Source organism: Eubalaena glacialis, chromosome 2, assembly GCF_028564815.1.
Source record: "Eubalaena glacialis isolate mEubGla1 chromosome 2, mEubGla1.1.hap2.+ XY, whole genome shotgun sequence".
Classification (NCBI taxonomy): domain Eukaryota; kingdom Metazoa; phylum Chordata; class Mammalia; order Artiodactyla; family Balaenidae; genus Eubalaena; species Eubalaena glacialis.
In genome coordinates this window covers 117310661-117330035 of record NC_083717.1, presented here as the reverse complement: position 1 = coordinate 117330035, position 19375 = coordinate 117310661, and the positions used below count along the sequence as shown (strand labels likewise).

Sequence of the window (19375 nt, the reverse complement as noted above, 5' to 3'; positions counted from 1 at the left end):
TACAAAAAAAGAAAATTACAGACCAATATCACTGATGAATATAGATGCAAAAATCCTCAACAAAATACTAGCAAACAGAATCCAACAACACATTAAAAGGATCATACACCACGATCAAGTGGGATTTATCCCAGGGATGCAAGGATTCTTCAATATACGCAAATCAATCAATGGGATACACCATATTAACAAATTGAAGAATAAAAACCATATGATCATCTCAATAGATGCAGAAAAAGCTTTTGACAAAATTCAACACCCATTTATGATAAAAACTCTCCAGAAAGTGGGCATAGAGGGAACCTACCTCAACATAATAAAGGCCATATATGACAAACCCACAGCAAACATCATTCTCAATGGTGAAAAACTGAAAGCATTTCCTCTAAGATCAGGAATGAGACAAGGATGTCCACTCTCCCACTATTATTCAACATAGTTCTGGAAGTCCTAGCCACGGCAATCAGAGAAGAAAAAGAAATAAAAGGAATACAAATTGGAAAAGAAGAAGTAAAACTGTCACTGTTTGCAGATGACATGATACTATACATAGAGAATCCTAAAACTGCCACCAGAAAACTGCTAGAGCTAATTAATGAATATGGTAAAGTTGCAGGATACAAAATTAATGCACAGAAATCTCTTGCATTCCTATACACTAATGATGAAAAATCTGAAAGAGAAATTATGGAAACACTCCCATTTACCATTGCAACAAAAAGAATAAAATACCTAGGAGTAAACCTACCTAAGGAGACAAAAGACCTGTATGCAGAAAATTATAAGACACTGATGAAAGAAATTAAAGATGATACAAATAGATGGAGAGATAGACCATGTTCTTATATTGGAAGAATCAACATTGTGAAAATGACTATACTTCCCAAAGCAATCTACAGATTCAGTGCAATCCCTATCAAACTATCAATGGCATTTTTCACAGAACTAGAACAAGAAATTGCACAATTTGTATGGAAACACAAAAGACCCCGAATAGCAAAAGCAATCTTGAGAAAGAAAAACGGAGCTGGAGGAATCAGACTCCCTGACTTCAGACTATACTACAAAGCTACAGTAATCAAGACAATATGGTACTGGCACAAAAACAGAAACATAGATCAATGGAACAAGATAGAAAGCCCAGAGATAAACCCACGCACCTATGGTCAACTAATCTATGACAAAGGAGGCAAAGATATACAATGGAGAAAAGACAGTCTCTTCAATAAGTGGTGCTGGGAAAACTGGACAGCTACATGTAAAAGAATGAAATTAGAACACTCCCTAACACCATACACAAAAATAAACTCAAAATGGATTCGAGACCTAAATGTAAGACCGGACACTATAAAACTCTTAGAGGAAAACATAGGAAGAACACTCTTTGACATCAATCACAGCAAGATCTTTTTTGATCCACCTCCTAGAGTAATGGAAATAAAAACAAAAATAAACAAATGGGACCTAATGAAACTTCAAAGCTTTTGCACAGCAAAGGGAACCATAAACAAGACGAAAAGACAACCCTCAGAATGGGAGAAAATATTTGCAAATGAATCAACGGACAAAGGATTAATCTCCAAAATATATAAACAGCTCATTCAGCTCAATATTAAAGAAATAAACACCCCAATCCAAAAATGGGCAGAAGACCTAAATAGACATTTCTCCAAAGAAGACATACAGACGGCCACAAAGCACATGAAAAGATGCTCAACATCACTAATTATTAGAGAAATGCAAATCAAAACTACAATGAGGTATCACCTCACGCCAGTTAGAATGGGCATCATCAGAAAATCTACAAACAACAAATGCTGGAGAGGGTGTGTAGAAAAGGGAACCCTCTTGCACTGTTGGTGGGAATGTAAATTGATACAGCCACTATGGAGAACAATATGGAGGTTCCTTAAAAAACTAAAAATAGAATTACCATATGACCCAGCAATCCCACTACTGGGCATATACCCAGAGAAAACCGTAATTCAAAAAGGCACATGCACCCGAATGTTCATTGCAGCACTATTTACAATAGCCAGGTCATGGAAGCAACCTAAATGCCCATCAACAGACGAATGGATAAAGAAGTTGTGGTACATATATACAATGGAATATTACTCAGCCATAAAAAGGAACGAAATTGAGTCATCTGTTGAGACGTGGATGGATCTAGAGACTGTCATACAGAGTGAAGTAAGTCAGAAAGAGAAAAACAAATATCGTATATTAACGCATGTATGTGGAACCTAGAAAAATGGTACAGATGAGCTGGTTTGCAGGGCAGAAGTTGAGACACAGATGTAGAGAACGGACATATGGACACCAAGGGGGGAAAACTGTGGTAGGGTGGGGATGGTGGTGTGCTGAATTGGGCGATTGGGATTGACATGTATACACTGATGTGTATAAAATTGATGACTAATAAGAACCTGCAGTATAAAAAAACAAACAAACCAAACAACTAATACTAAACTTTCATTGGGCTATTTGTATGGAAATATGTTAATATAAATGTTTCAGACATTTAAAAAAAAATTTAAAAAATAAAATAAAATAAAAACACTGGGAATTAAAAAAAAAAAAAAGAAGTGTCATGCGAACCCAGCCACCAGACCCCATTCTTTCTGCAAAGCTTCAAGGTTTCCATAGGATGATGGGAGAGTGGTTTATTAATGCTGCCCGTAGAGCACGTGAATTGTGCAAGGCCTGGAGCCCAGGCCGTGACCCAGTCCCAGGCCTGCCACTCACTGTGACAGTTTTCATGTGCCTGCAGAGGTCTAAGGGAAATAGAAAGACTGAGACAACGGGCACAAAACCCACGTGTACCTTGGCCATCATGCTGGCATAGGAGGTGTACAAAGGGTCGTCTTCCAGTTTGCTGGAAAGAATGGAGGAAATATTTAGCAGGCTACCTTTGGACCCAGCAGAAAAGACCAAGTGCCATATAAATCTTCAATGTACTGGTGAATTAATTAGAAACTCCCTCCCTCACCCCGATTCTTAGAAACCACTGTGAAAATCTGAATCAGCATTGGCTTGACACGGAATTCAGGGATGAAGTTACAATTTCATGCTGCTTCATCTTCAGACTCAGTGTCAGGCGTTATGATGAAAGGGCTTAGGTGGTTCCCCTAGAGGTTTCTGGATGGCCAAGAACAGAGCAGCAAGGAGGGCTGCTCAAATCTGGCATCCCCTCTGTGCACACTGCAAGCTGCGGGAGGACGGTTTGGGGTCGACACAGCTGTGCCTGTGCTTGGGACGAGCGGGGTGCTCCGGCAGTGCTGACCTCCTCTCTGTGAGAGCATTGCGGCTAAAGTGGAGGATGATCTGATGAAGTGGGTCTGGCTGCTTTTCTGTCTCCTCCTCCTCCTCCTCTTCCACCTTGGGAGATTTCTACACAAACCAAGGCAGACAGGTTTTAGGCGTGGATTTCAGCACATGGCACACCACCGCATGCGAACAAAGGTAAAGCACCAGGCACAGAGCGCATCAACTCAAAGCACAAAGAGAAACCACGACGTCATACGTTTATTTCAGGACAGAAGCCCTAAGGATGCAAGGTTTGGGAATGAAATATACGTATTTTTCAGCCAATTAAAGAAACATTGCAATTTGGGGGTTAAAACGAAATGAAAGGTAAAGCAAAAGCCTGACCGCAGGGGAGGCGCTACAGACCCCAGTCAGCAGAACTCTCATGCAAGCTCTGGGCACCCGCGGTCAGGAGGGAAGCCCTGGAGAGTCCCCGAGACGCTGCATCTCTCTGTCAACACCTGACATATCTCTTGGAGAGCTGGGCTGGGAACAGGCGTGGGGCAAGAGTTATAAAGCACTGGGGCTGTTTTGGGGTCTATTACTATTCTAGACTGAACCCACTGAAACAGTTCTCTTTCCCGCCCTCACCCCTGACCCTGAAAATCTTGCTGTTCCTGAGAGATGCCATCCTGGAGCTGTGAGCCTTGCAGTTTCTCCTCTGAGCAAGCCTTTTCTCTGTCTCCTTTTACAGAAAGGGAAATAGCAGCTGATGCCAGACGTATAAGTGGATTTTCCAGCAGTGGCAGAACCAGCAGGGTGGACCATATTCAGTAAATTGGTGAGAACTACGCAGGTTGTGTGAATGGTTCAGAAGAAGGGAGAGGGTTGAAATGATGCTCATTGTCAACTTCACACTAATCAAGAAACTGGGAAAACCAAGTGACTGTCTTTCTCACCGACAGGAATATATGAAAAGACTGAAGGGCATAAATAGAAATGGGAAGAAAATGCAGGAGGAAGGATTAAAGGAAAAAAGCCAGGAAGAGGATAAGAAACAGAAGGAGATGGGGAAAGAGAAAGAGAATGTAACATGGAAAGTGTTAAATATGAGAAACACAGGGCAAGACTAATGGAGAGAAGTAGGGATGAGAGAAAAAGATAGATGGAAGAAATAAGGAGAAAGAGGAAAAGAACCAGGGCTTGGCCAAAGGAGAGAAGGGTGTATTTTCTTTCTGAACCAGGATGAAGCTCAGTGTTGCTGCTGTAATAAGCTTTTCCCCTTGCGTGTTGTTTCAAGTAGTTTTAGAGCCTGAAGCCTGTTAGAGACGAGGCGTGGCAAATCTTCAGGAGGGCCAAATACAGAACTGTGAGATGCAGGAAGGGCATTTAGATATGCCTTCCCCAAAGTGGAGCTACTGACCAGACATGCAGGGCTTTGGCTGGGGTGGCTGGCCTCCTGCAACCAAGGGTGCTCAAAACTTAACTTAGCGTGAACTTTCCAAGGCACGGCTGCGCATCCCAAGCAACATTAGCTGTTAATGAGGAGGAGGAGGATGATCACAGGACCAGCCCCTCCAAGTGAAATTCATCCTCTGGCTCTTATGACCATTATTAGCAGGGTTTCCTCTGATAATTTATTCAGTTAGCTCCTTTCAGAATTATACACCCAATTCTTTGCGCATCTTTAACGGTTATAACGCACACACATGAATACAAAAATCAAATTCATTCGCACCCATATCTGCTCCCAGTTGAGTCGGTACTTACAGCCAAATCCTGTACTAGTTTCTCTTCAAAGGAATACTCCTCTGTTTCTATCCAAAATCTCTGATAGCCATGGAGGAAGAGGTTAATAGAGCGGTGCCTGAGCGGAAGGGGTGAGAGTGAGGTCAAGAGGGGTCCACGGGACACCTTGTTTTAGTTTGGGCAGTTAACGGTTAGTAAGCAGTTTTGTACAATTCTTTTCTTCTGATTGGTCAGGGTAGCCAAGAGCACACCGTAAGCATTTATTTCAAAGAAACCAGAACCCTCTAACGTGGCGGATCCTGAATATCTGGTTCAAGACCTGGAGGTCACCATAACCCTACTCTGGTCTCCTTGGGTCTTTACCATGTTTTCCCTATAATGAGAATTCATTAGGCCAAGGAACAGTCCTGAACTATCTGCTAAATATGGCAATTTGGTTATTCATTTTGGCCGATCACCTGTCCAGGCGATCCAATCAAAATCATGCTGATGGTGAGGGGGTTAGTCTCAGATACGCTGAAAGCAGCAAAGCGTGGCTTCTTTACAGGGCCTCTGAGGAACCACAGCTGCAAGGGCTCCAGCTTCTACTCAGGAAGCAAAGCTTGGGCATGCTGTACAACTTCTGCGTGCTTCACAGGTTCTAGCTGTGGCCCTGGTATGTGGGAGCACTGAATAAACTGGCACAAGCCACTCACTCCCTATAGGACAAGATTGACGTCTGGGAATATTAGCCACTGAAGAGCCAGTAAGTGGTTACCCAAATGTGAGGAGGGAAGGAGAGAAAAGGAAGGTCAAGACCAGAGTCATCAAGACCTGGTCATGGTTTCCAGTAGGACACAGCCCTTACCATCTTTCTTCAAAATCTGACCAATCAGAGTTTTTTAAAAAATTGTACAAATTTGTGTTTTTATGGTCATGTTAAATCATGGTCAAGAAAGGAGGAGTGTGCAGAGAATGAGCGGGTCTCTCCACAGGTTACATTACCATTAAAATGGGTATAAGCCTGTCATACTGAGTTTTTTCATTAACCTTTTCCAGCCAAACCCGTTGAAAGGTGCTCAGGAAGAAATTGTTAATTTTGTGTCTGGGGAAAAGCATACAGGTTTTCTTTTAAAAACTCACATCAGAGAAACAGTTTCCATATGATAAAATAAATCCCTTTAGCCCTTTAGTTTGGAAGACTCCATGTAGTTTAGATCCTCATAAGATGGAGAAAAGGAGTGGTCTCCACCACTAGCTTCTTAGGTAGTTAGTGTTTATTGTTGTTACGAAATCTACATACAATCCTCCATGCTAGGGAGAAATCCAGGGCAACCCTCTAAAACAGCTGGGTTAGGGGCTGGGGTGGCCACGTTTCATCAAGGACACGGTGAATTCCTGGACTTACTATTATCCATACAGGGACAGAGTTGTTGAAGGAGCAACCAAAATATTAAAGGATGGTACTAACATTTTCAGTGGATTTAGAAAAAACTGCTTGTTTCTGAGAGATGTAATTGCCGCCTAGCTGGCCCTGGAGACATGTGCTTAAAGCTGAGCCCTTCTGGAGGTCACATTAGCACATCAGGTATGGCTCTCTACCAGAGGGGAAAGCGAATGTCTTCTGATGTTTTACCACTTCTAGAAAACAGACAAAAATCCTAGGCATTTTTGCGTTTTCTACTGGGCTATAAATTTCATTTGTCTGCCAGGACTTCAGCAGGTTTCATGCCCATGACTGCCTGACTTAATTTTTCAGCTTTTTATTAATGAATTCTACTTGATTTGTGATGCCTCAACCTTTCCAGAGACACTAGTTTATTTTCTCAGGAGACCTGCAGGAGCAGGTGTGTGTCTCAGAGGCCATGATTCTCCACCATCTTCAAAGACCCTAACTAGGAGAGCTCAGTTGGCCAGCTGGCTCAGGACAGGGATATAGGACACTCTCGACAAATGATGGCCAAGATGCACAATTTGATGAAAGCAAAATGTCAAGCATAGGAATACTCTTTCATCCGATATTCCAAAGAAACACATTTATTTACATGGGATTCAGAATTTACTTGGCCAAGTCAGTTTATTTTTCCTGACCAGGTGAGGATATTCCTATTGATTTGAAAGTTGATGAAGCAGTGGCTATTCAACTACCAGCTTTGTTTATGATCATAGGCTCAACCTTACTGACTGTGCAATTAGTTTGAGGATGGGAATGTTGCCATATCACCAGTGACACTGAGTCAGCCTCAGTGGTCGACACTGGCCCAGTCTATACCGATGCTCTGCCCTATGTTGACACAGCATGTGTTCACACACAATCCAGAAAAGCCTTCACATATATTTGACTTCAGATTATAGACTAAACATCCAGGTAAAGGCCTCATGCCCATGGCTGGCCTCTTGGGCCATCCCTAACCAGTGCCCTTTCTTCATCTTGAAGGCAAGTACATCATGCTGAAGGATTCTCAGGTTACATTTCTGTACTTGCTAAGGAAACATAATAATTTTGGTGTCAACCAAGTACTTGAACATGGAAATATTGTTTGATCTGTGGACGGAATTTGGGGTAAAGTATTTTAGAAAACAGTTCCCTTTTTCCAGGGTGCCTTTACAGCTGCACAAAGAATCCCACCAAGGTAAAACTAGAGAGCTTCCATCTGCTTACATGGCTGACTTTACAGTGCAAAATGGTGAGCTGAGGCAGGCTTGGGGGCACGAAGGAATCTCATCTATTTTCAGTTTTTATGCTTACCTTAGCAGGCCATTATACTACATGCAGACTGTAATGGCTCTGAGGGTGAAGGACTCCAATCTCTACCTCTGGGATCATGAGGGTCAGGGCCAGAAGAGAGCACAGCTCTGGGAAGATACCTTAATTCTCATCTCTGACTCACATGCCAGGAGAAAATGACAGAACACTTGCCTGGGCAGGTTGTAGAGAGGGGCCATCCTGAAACAAGCCACCACTGCCCGTTTCCGTTGCTTTGATAGCAGTTTGTGCCAGACCGCCTTCTTGGACCTCAAAGGCTGTTCCACCTAAGAAGAAATCACATGGGTAGGTGCACACCAGGCTGATCTGGGTGGCAGAAGATAGTCACCTGCAGCCCAGACTTCTCAACCCTAGAAGAATTTTGATTTCTCAGCTGTAGTCAGCAAAAGGTACCCAGCACTAAATGATTCAGTCTGTGGGAGTCTTAGGTTTTCTTTCTTTTCCCAACTGCTTTTGGTGGCTTATTGCTTTACAAATGAGTAGGGAGCTTGGACGGGTCATTTGAACTAATGGGAAAAATTTGTAAAACACTGGGAATGTTAAGCATTGAGGAGTCTTGCTACAACGAGGCACCAAGATGACGCTTTGGGGGTAGGCCAGGATGATCCTTGCTCCTTGCTTTCTGTCTTACAAGGGTGCTCTTAACTAAGAGCTGAGTGTGGAGGAGTTTTATATTCTGCAGGGTAGTCTTCCTTCCTCAATCCTCAGGGTAGATGCTACTTACCTGCTCTAGGTGGAAGACAGCTGCTGAAATTCTCTGCACACGCTCCACTGTCTTTTCTGGGTTGGAAGGTTCTTCACTCTTCAAAACATCCTTGTATAGGTTCAGTTGCCACTTTACAGCTGGGTCATCAGACTGCAAATTGAAGCACATACATGAAATGAGCAATCTCTTATACCTCTTGAACTGAAAAGGCCTTTTACTCCTAGCATGGTTCCATAGTATTCAAGAGTCTTTTCTATTAATTCCTCTCTCATTTTCTCTATTATCTTTTTCTGGAACAATGTAGATGCTTTGTAGGAACTTCTCATTCTAGCCTATATGTCTCTTAACCCTTCTGTCATATTTTACACCCCTTTCTCTCTGCTCTGACTTACGATTTCCTTAAATCAATCTTCCAATTCATAAATTCTCTTTTCAGCTGTATCTACTATATTTTTTAACCTATAAGTTGAATTTTTAATTTCAATGATTATTTTTAATTTTTAAAAATCACTGTGAGGTCTTTTTCAGTGCCACCTCCCCTCTCCTTTTTAAAAAATAATGTCCAAGTCTTGCTTTATAGTTTACATTGCTGCCTTTATCTCTTTAAATATTTCAACCATACTATAAAAATTCCTTTCTGTAGTTCCTTAGGCTTGAATTCTTCATTTCGTTGCATTTTCTGACTCTCTAATGGTGGTGGATTTCCTTTCACACTGTATTTTTTAAAAATATGAGCTTGTATTCAGGAGGAGTTTTGTTGACTGGCATCTCAGCCCACATTCTAGCACGTAGACACTCTGTAAGTGGTTTCATGGCTGTTTTTACAAAAGATTCATGGGTTTCACTGGTTCAAGGCCAGTTTTATGTACGTTTCTTGCTCTACATTCATGCACAGCATGGGAAGTTAGGCCCCACACTCCCGTTCCAGGTTACTAAAAACCCCAGCCCCTATAATATATATATCTGGTCAGGAGAGGTCTACGAGTTTTCCCAACTGCATCGTCTTCTCTTCATCACTATGATTTAGAGCACCTTCTTTTTTCTGGCACTTGGAATTTCTTTTTACTGCTTTTTTTGTAGTATATTTTACCCACCATTCCTACATATTTGGGATGGAAAGGAGAGGTTATTTGTGTCACTTTAATCTTCCATCTTAGAGCATAATATAATGTATCTGAGGAAAGAGTTGTTCAGATGTGCAGGCTTGGAAAAATCTTAAATAGCCTTAAAATCAAAATTGGTCTTGATTTTGTTTGTCTGTTTTTTTGGGTTATATCAACTCAGGTACAAAGTTACTTTGTTTACAAATCTCTAGAGCTGGACGTGCTAAAACTTCCCCCAGATGTCTGTTCCCCTCTTTAACAAACCTCACAGTCAGTAAATTATGAGACCTAATCTAACCCCCCTGCTATGGCTTGATGCTCACACAGTGGGAGGTGGGAAGGAAGACATGTTTTACTGGGCTTCTCTGCAACAGCAAAGGAAAGAACAAAAATTAAGGGCCAAAAAATGAAAAATTAAGGGCAGAGAGTTAGTCCTACCAATTAAGCACACGTACTCTGAGAATGTTTTTAGAACACATTTAAAAAAACATGAGTAAACTAAGTGGGTGTGTGGCACCCTGCAGCCAGAAGGAAGCCTGTGTGAGTTCTCATTGTCTTCCTGCTGCATCACCTTTTCCTGCAAGTGCAAGTTATTCCACAGATGTTCCTTCACCTCTTCGTCTGTGTCCTTCTGTGGAAAGAGATGTTGAATTTTATTCCTACAGGTCAATATGGAAATATAAAGCAGGGCGCAGGGATGCACTGAGGGCCAATGGACAGTTTTGCTGCGATCTTTATTACGAGGACAAAAGAATAGAAATGACAGAGACTCGTCCCAAAGGGCATGCGCTGACTCCCAAGTCAGCTGTAAAGACGATGGAGTGTTGGGACTTCCCTGGTGGCGCAGTGGTTAAGAATCTGCCTGCCAATGCAGGGGACACGGGTTTGAACCCTGGTCCAGGAAGATCCCACATGCTGCAAAGCAACTAAGCTCATGTGCCACAACTACTGAGCCTGTGCTCTAGAGCCCACGAGCCACAACTACTGAGCCCGCGTGCCACAACTACTGAAGCCCACGCGCCTAGATCCCATGCTCCACAACAAGAGAAGTCACCACAATGAGAAGCCCACGCACCAAAACGAAGAGTAGCCCCCACTCGCCACAACTAGAGAAAGCCCGTGTGCAGCAACAAAGACGCAACGCAGCCAAAAATAAAATACAATAAATTTAAAAAGATATATATATAAATGGTAAAAAAAAAAAAAAAAAAGATGATGGCGTGTTGCCTCTGTGCACCTTGGCACCTCTGTGTCCACTGGTCCCCGGGGAAGAAGGACAAACCCTTTAGGGGCTGAGCACTGATCACCACCACCTGTATTACATGCTCCGCCAAAGCAGATAGGCGACTTACATAGCTGTACCGTGATTTTGCGAGGGAGATCAGCTCCTGATCGCCTGGGGTGCACATATTCAAACCAATGGGCAGCATTTTCTTGAGTGCAGCCACGATGAGGGAGGTCTGGATGGAATACAAGTCTCCCCTCCGCTTCGTCTTCTTCCGCTCCTGGTCCTGTCCTCCAGACTAGGAGGTGAGGTTGAAACAAACGGGCTCAGTGACTCTGAAAGGCACCGCCTCACCTTGGAGGCAGCCTGCCTCCTGTGGCCCCATCAGTACAGGGTGGGCCTTTCTATTAAACATTTCAGAGGACAGTAAAGGAGCATATGAAACAGAGACAACCAGGTGGCCCTTCGAGACCGGCCCTGACCCTGCGCCCTCTCCTTGTGCGCATGCTCACGGAACCACGTGACCAGACACACACCACGGACACCCACGGACTCTGTTCGCTGACATCTGGGCAGAATGAACAAACTGGTGTTTCTACGAAAAGAATGATTCGATAACTGACAGAATGACTGCAGAAAAGAACTGAGAATCCTGATGCTGGGCGGCAGTAACCAAGTGAAAGAGCATCTACCCTAGAGCAACTGCTCGTGGCCAGGGCTGGAGCGAGCCTTTCGGAGCACCGGCATCCCACTGAGCCTCTGCTCAAGGCAGCACACGTTCCTGCGGGAAAAGGGGAACCCCCACGTAGGTAGGGCCGCTTTCGGATCTGGCTGGGGCAGAGTTACGAGAAACAGTGCAGACAAGTGAGGAGGGAACGCCCCAAGTCTGGGGCAGTCTGCCCTCTTTCGGTTACACTTTCTCACCCCTTTCTGGGAGCGTTCATCCAATGAAGTGGGAGGTTTGAGAGAAGAGGCCCATGCACTAGGCTATGGCAGCCCCAGGCAAGCAACTGAGGACCCTCTGCACCCACAACACGAGGTGGGTATGGGTGGGCTCAACAAAACAAGGCTCTGTGGTGACCCGATTTTCCTGAGTCAGGTTCCAAAAGAGCAAAGCTGCCCACGTGGTACCTCATTTGCTGGACTCTGCCTCAGCTGAGTGGGCTCTTGCTGGAAGTGAGGAAGGGCTGGGTGGCCAGAGGCAGAGAATGAAGTCAGGGACCATGACAGGGGAGAATCGGGGCTCATTAAAGCTTTTGCTTTATGAGGTGCCTTCGAGTGTTTGCAGCATCCAGGTGGTCACGCTGTGGTTCACAACAACCCAAACACATAAGGCTCTGGGAGCAGGGAAGAGGCCAGATGCTCCTCTGGAACTGGCTTGTAAGACCTGGGGCCCTGGGCTGGAACAGAATTTGTTTTATGAAGGATTGGCTTTCTGAGAGAAGATTAAGTAGGGTCAGAATTAACACCGTCTTGGGGCTGATCTCTTTAAATTACTTCCCAAAGTGTGAAGGAAGTTCATAATTATTAATAGACACTCTTAAAATAGTGGTGACTTCTTTTACCCAGCTTGTGGTGGCTAAACCTTTGGGTGGTTGCACCACAGAAACCACAGTGAAATCCCTGGCCAGCAAAACCCAGTCTGACCAAATACTGACAGACAATTCTACTTGTGACTGGTGCTCCAAAACAACAGGTCAGATCCAGGACAGCAGTGGGAGGCGGCAGTGAGAAACATGAGGAGGGAGGGGGATTTGAGGCAGACAGGCAAGATACAAAGTGTCTTATGTTCTAGACACACAGTGGAGAGCTGATTCACACAAAGACCTCAAGAGCTCTATTTACTGAGTGCTTGCTGGGTTCCTTAGATGTTCTATCAGGCAGAGAATTCTAAAGGTTGTGCCTAATGCAGAACTCATTTAAAGTCTAAATTACCCTTGAAAATTGTAAGGGTAATTTGTGAGGTTCTATCCTCAGATTGTCCCCAGTTTTGTGAATATAAATTATGAGGTATAGTTACATATACATTACATATAAATGTTAAGAGGTAAATAGTAACATGCAGTATATAATCAAGGAAATATGCAAAATAGAACTCTGTGGATTTGATACACAATTTAAATAATTTCTTGCTCACTATTTGGCCAATCTCATGTTGTTCTAACTACAAATGCTGCATAAATGATGTGGCTCCAACGTGCCTGCTACTTAAATAAAGCATTTCTAATCCTCCCAACAAGGCTGAGATACCCAGTCAGTTTTATAAAGGGGAACATGATGTTCAGAGCAGTTAAGTGATTTTTCCAAGGTCACACAGCAGTTAAGAGTCTGGGCCAACATCCAGACCGACATCTACCTGGCCATGGCTCCATTTTCCTTTTCTAACTAAGAGCTGCACATGACCTGGTTCCTGCACATCTCCCTGTCTCTGCTACAGACCTGAGTGCAGAGGGCTTGGGACAAGTGGCAGCAGACACACATCAGTGGAGACATAGAGAAATATTTCCAAGCAATAACCTGTATAGGTTACTAGAAAATTGTCCCAGGGTTTATTCCACTGTGTGCACATTTTATGCAAAAACTCATGGCTATTTCCAATCCTTGCTGCTGATTCCAAATCCTTGACTTTAGTCCTTGGAAAACTCTCTTTGACTCATAGGAGCCTTGCACAAGAGGCAGACATGTATAGTGTGGAAGGGCTGGGATCACTAACAGCAGATAAGAGGAGTGAGTCTCCCGAGCTCTCAGCCCCAGTCAGCGTCCCTATCCGTCAGTGTGCTGGCTGCGGAGTGGGCAGCTGGGGAAGGGAGCAGAGATAGCAAGGAGACCTCGGATAGGGCGAGGCTTGGCTGGCTTCCCCGGCTTCCCCATTCCAAGGGTGGGTAGGGCCTACATTCACTCTTTGACAGGCAGTTGTCTTCCCTGAAGCAGGCCTGGGGGACCTCCAGGTGGGAAAATCCATTCTGTACCACCCCCACGGTGATCACAGTACAGAGGGTGGCCAGAGCCTGGCACCTCTAATACTAGGACAGAAAAGACACGTCATGCATTTGACCTGTACCTTTACTTGCATGGCCTGTGTGGAAAGACAAGAGAAAAGAAACAAGGAGAAGTCAGTCAGTGAAAGCAGGGGTCCAAGACACAAGGCAGCACATGTTAGTCACAGCTCTTTCACCCCCATTCCTCTGCCAACACAACAGAAAACCAACGGCTCTGGAAGCCGGTTGAGCACAGCATGAAGAGGGGGTGGGAGGCTAGGATGGAGGTTAATTGGATCAAAAGGACTTACACCCAGACCAAGCAGTGCATCCCTGGGGCAAGGTCATCTCAGAGACCAGCCTTCCAGAGTGTGTGACCCTCAGACCCTGGTGGTCTTCAGATCTGGCCACCCAAGTGAACTCTTAGATCTCATGCCTTCCCCACCTCCCACCTCCCTCCTGGCACCTGGGTGGGATGCAGACAATCTGTCATGTAACCAAAGACCCCAATTTTCTTTTTTCCTTCCACCCACCACATTATCACCTCCAGAAGATCTGTGGTTACAAAAAGAGTAGGGAGAACTGAACTAAGGGGCCATGTATGTGCTTCCCCTAGAAAAAGTTTCTAAAAAATGTACTCTAGGAATATCCAAGGTGGTTCAGGATCACCCCACAGCCCAAAGGATGGGGAATCTCCCTTCTGTGCTGTGACCTTTAAATATACCTTAGGTCAAAGGCTCCTACACGCTATAGGTTCTAATTTTATTCTTTTCTTCACATATTGCTAGGATTAGTTAACTCAACGCATTTCCCTAATGCTGGAAATGCTTTTATTTATGTATGTATGTATATATGTATTTATCTATTTTTTTTTTTGACCACAACAAAAGCAACAATGATTGCAATTACCAAACATGAAACACTGTATTTATCTATTGATCTATTTATGCATCTTTTTAATGTTAGCTGAAACTTTTTATTTCCGAAACAGAAATCTAGATATTCCTATACCTTCAAAATCATTTCATTTCCCCACACTTTATCACCAATAGTTTATGACCAAATAGACAACTTATGTGTGAACTTTAAAAAAACAGAGACTCTTAAGGGAAAAGGAGTTGGAGGAGGACACAGCACACGGTAGGTGGTGTGCTGTGTTGAGACAGCACAGGGGGAGGCTTCGGAACAAGGGCAGAGCTCTGCCATCTGAAGTGCTCATCCCCACTGAGGGGGTAAGGGAAGTAGAGACCAGTCAACCCAACATTAGATGGTAGAGGGAAAGGTGAATGTCCAGAAGCCAGTCTGAGAATGAGAGAGCGAGAGGGAGAACGAGAGTGAGACAGAGAGAAAGAGAGAGAGAGAGGCACCAAAGGAGGAGGGAGGGCAGTAAGAGAACAGGGAAGGGTAGAGGAGGGAATGGTAGAGAGAAGAGGGGGAGGGGATGGGAGACAGAGAGATGAAGTGAATGGGGGAGGGGGAGGGGGGAATACAGGGCGAAGAAGAGAAAGAGGGAACAGGAAGGGGGAGAGAGAAGAGACGGGGGAGGGGGCAGAGGGAGAGAGAGCACTTGAACTACACAAGTGCAAGAGCAAAGGGAATACAAATGAAAGTGAAAAAAGGTGGGGGGTGGAGGGAATGAGAGCGAGGCGAGTGAGCAGCTAGGGAGATGGGAAGAAGCAAAGTCACACATGTCACTCTGAATACCCTTGACAAGCATAAAGATGTCTTCTCAACTCTTCCCTGCCCTTTTTCAATACACTGAAATCACGCTCATGGGGTGGAGTGGCTTTACACGAGGCACTCTAATATTTGCTGCATCACAACTCTTTTATTGTTTATAATCTTGGTCAAGGAACTGGCATTTCTTGGGCTAAACACATTCTAACTTACCATTCCCCTCTGAGGAAGCTGCTGCCATTTTTCCAGAAAACAAAAGAAGTTTAAAAACAAAACAAAAAACACGTGCTAAGCTTAGTTATGTATTGCTTAACATATATTTGCAAACTGGTGTTATATAAACAAAATACAATACAATGAGCTCTCCCCAAAATGTGCTTTAGCTGCTGGAAAAAAGGACACATCTTTGAACTGACCTTCAATCAATCAAGTAAGAACAGTGTGGCCCACTGTATATTGTTTCCACTTCCTTTCCATCTGCAATGGCATGTGCAGTGTGTGTGGGCATGCAGCATTCCAGCACACATATCTCTGCCATATGCACTGAGGCCAACTTCATTTATACAACACCAGAATTCAATTATGAGTGCAGATAAAAGCAAGCACAGGTGACCATTCAGATCAGGTAGTAGAGAGAACATCTAATTTCAGGGAGGCAAAGGCAATGGGGATTCAGCTGATAATAAAGAGAATACCCCCTCCCCATCCTCGCAATACGTAGTTCTACATCCAAAAAATACCAGAAATGGCTATGAGTTGCTGTTTATTGGAGGTATGATATCTCTCTGTCTGAAATAATGTGCTGCATTTATGTAACATTATTCAATTCTAGAGATGCATTTAAAACTGACTTTTCAACAGGGCCTACTAGTAGAGCTGGGAGAAGTCAGGCAGTAAGCTCAAGCCCATTCTACACATTGGTAAACTGGGGCCCCGAGAAGTTAAGTGAACGATGCAAGGCCATACCTATACCGAGCAGCTGGGCCAAGAGTGGGACTTCGCTTCCTTTCAGGCTCTAGTCCTGTTTGCTACTACACTTTGTGTCTCAACTGAGGCCACAGGAACAATATGAATATTTGTTACCCTGAGAAGCACAGCAAATATTATTTAACATCTAGGGAGTGTCCTTACATCCATTACACTGTAACTTTGACCCTCTCCAACACATCTCAGAAAAAACTGGCATACAATGTCAATGGAAATAAAATGAAAGCATCTGCTCCTATGGACTAACCTTACCAGCAGGTAAGATGCACAGATTCTGAATATGCTCATCCTCTGACAAGACTAACATACCCTTTTCCTCATTCAGTGATGTGAATGAACAATTTCAGGTTAGTTTGTTAGTAGGTTAGTTTTGAAACATCATTCTTTGTCACCTCTTCTCTTTCCAAGTATAAATCCAAGGACCCTGAGTATCCATTCATCACCAGAGGGCTGAGATTATCTTTGCCATTTCTGCTCATCTGGGATCCAAATCCTTGTATCAGAATCATTTTCTTTGCTTTTTTGCCATCCGCTGACAATAACAATGGATGCTAGCTGGTTCAATCAAAGGCCAAAAGATCTACCCCAAGTTGAAGGTAGCAAGGAATCTGTCTGGGATTCAGTGACTTTCGGTAGGTGGACAGGGTCAAACGAGAGACTAATGGTTGTAAGAAGACCCTTCAGAGGGAACTTAGGGACAGATATCCAGGGATCAGGAGTCTGAAAATATCCTTCCTCCTGTACCTCACATGAGCAGCTGTGTTTGCCAAAAGTCAAATGCAAAATAAACTTTGGAAAATCAAATAAAAATTATCCAAAGCACAAAAGGATGCACCTTAAGTAAGGTTCCTTTGCAGCAAAGATTCCTCTTGAATGTGAATATATATATACCTAATCTCTCTACATTGTATGTGCACAGTTCTATTTATCAAACTTTACTAAACAGCGCATACCAGATTCTAAACTCTGAGAATTAAATTTTGGATGCTGGAAGAAGTGTTAATGTCAACATAGCTTAAAGATGGAAGGGATGGAAAGTTCAGAGTGATTGCAGCTGACCAGCGCTAGGCACGCTTGGTGAAGTTTTGGGTGTTGAAGTTTTCACTTTTGGTGGCCCCTGGTCTGCAGTTCTGCATACAAAGGTCTTCTATCCCAAATGGTTATTTGGAAGGTTGCCCCAAGAGCTTTGCTACAAACCCGCGACTGTCATCTTTCCAGAACTGGTTCTCACTTCTGAGGGGTTCCCGTGCACACTCCACCTTCCTGGTCCTCAGAGGCAGCACTGTACCAGCAGTGAGAGAGCTGCACATCTCAGGTGTCACACGTCTCTTATACGTGACAGTACAGTCAACCCTCACCCAGGCACGCTTCTCACGGGAAGAGAGTCCAGGTAAGCCATGACAGCCGGGAACAAAACAGCACATTTAAGTAAGCCTTGTTTTTGTGTGTACACCTAAAGGAGTGTGTCTGAGAATTCTCTCCATAAAAACAGCAAAACCTCACTGTGCAGAGCTGACTCAGGGGGAACCCGGAGGCCGGCTCCCCCTGCTGTATTCAATACTGCGACACCCTGTAGGTGACTCTGTTTTCAGACAGAGGTTTGGAACGCCCTCTTTCAAACATTTCCCTGCAGGGGGATGGACAAATGTTTGGGTTTCTGAATGCAACTCACGTGGAGAATAAACAGAAGGCATTAAGAGGTCAGCACAGCTGAAATAAAGCAGCTATTAGATGTTCAAGATAGGAAGAAAATAAATGAACTGTAAGAATATGTCTACGAAACCTTCAAAGCAAGGCAATGTCCTCACAGCTAACTAAAAGGTGGCTCTAGGCACATGTATTTTTGTAGCTTTTCTACACAGCAAGTAGTTCTACTTTAAAACAAGTAACAGCAGCTTTTGTTTTGGAGACCTCTCGAATGCCTTAGGCAAGTCTTGAAACTTAAACTTTTTGATGCACAAAGCAGCTACTTATTCATAAAATGTGATGACCGTGCTTATTTGAGAGCAGTTTCTTCTGGCTCATTCTCAAAGAAAGAACAGTGGACCTGTTGGCTTCTGTGGTTTGACCTAAACGCAGTAGGAGCTAATCCCTTCATACACCCAAGATATGTAGCTTAGGTCAAGGTTGGAGAGTCTTTGGAATTGATTTCTATGGACTTACTTTTGACATCTTGCTTTTGCTGTCTCCAGTTAAAAATGCCAAATTATTAATTTCGTTCTGAATCACAAAATTCTGCTCTTCCCTCTTGAAGTTCTAAGTGGGGGGAAATAAAAAAGCAAACATTACAAGAAAGTTGAGGTGTACCTTTCACCACCAACTCTAAATCCAGGGCCCCCATGTGTGCTTACGTGAGATTTACACCACAGGATGAAGACCTCTGCCACCATGCGGAAGAGCTGGTCAGAGTCAGCATCGGGGCTTTTGAGCCAGTTAGATCTGAGGTGAAAGATAAATGAATATGCATGTGGAATTCAGCAATGATTGGAAGAGTCACACTCTAAAAATTATACCGACATCAGATGCACACATTTATCCAGATAAAATTGCATTCCCATAGAAGGCAATCTTCAGAGAGACTAAATATCAATATATTCCTTGCATGCTTAGATATAGGCATGTAATTGCTGTAGGTATTTTTGAAGACCTACAATAATCATTTCCATTTTACCAAAGGATTCCAGGATTCTCTTAGCAAACAGATGTCAGAAATCAACATTTCAAAATGGTCAAAGGTAAGGTTTTTTTTGTCCTTTAAACTGAAGAGGTGATTAAGGTTACATTCTAAGTTTTGGGACAGGCCTCCTTTAATCCTCAAGTCTAGCAAGACTAGGAAAGTCTTGGTCACTATGACATCTAATCTTGTCAAGCCTCTGAAATTGCGAGCACTGTATAAACAGTTCAGGCCTTGCCCATTTTCCTTTCAGAGCCACTTTTATGAATGAAATCTGTAAG

The 19375-nt window shown here is 43.6% G+C and overlaps 1 protein-coding gene across 1 annotated transcript in view; it reads right to left on the bottom strand.

The window, feature by feature from the left end:
- RYR3 (ryanodine receptor 3) overlaps positions 1–19375 on the bottom strand; it is a 372240-nt gene that overhangs the window by 42359 nt on the left and 310506 nt on the right. Inside the window, exons 69-78 of the mRNA XM_061181456.1 lie at positions 18772–18859; positions 18584–18676; positions 13840–13854; positions 10906–11076; positions 10125–10184; positions 8469–8600; positions 7898–8010; positions 5020–5116; positions 3287–3393; positions 2827–2878 (exon numbers count right to left, since the gene is read on the bottom strand). Coding sequence (XP_061037439.1) covers positions 2827–2878; positions 3287–3393; positions 5020–5116; positions 7898–8010; positions 8469–8600; positions 10125–10184; positions 10906–11076; positions 13840–13854; positions 18584–18676; positions 18772–18859 — 928 coding nt within the window. The remainder of the gene's footprint in view (positions 1–2826; positions 2879–3286; positions 3394–5019; positions 5117–7897; positions 8011–8468; positions 8601–10124; positions 10185–10905; positions 11077–13839; positions 13855–18583; positions 18677–18771; positions 18860–19375) is intronic.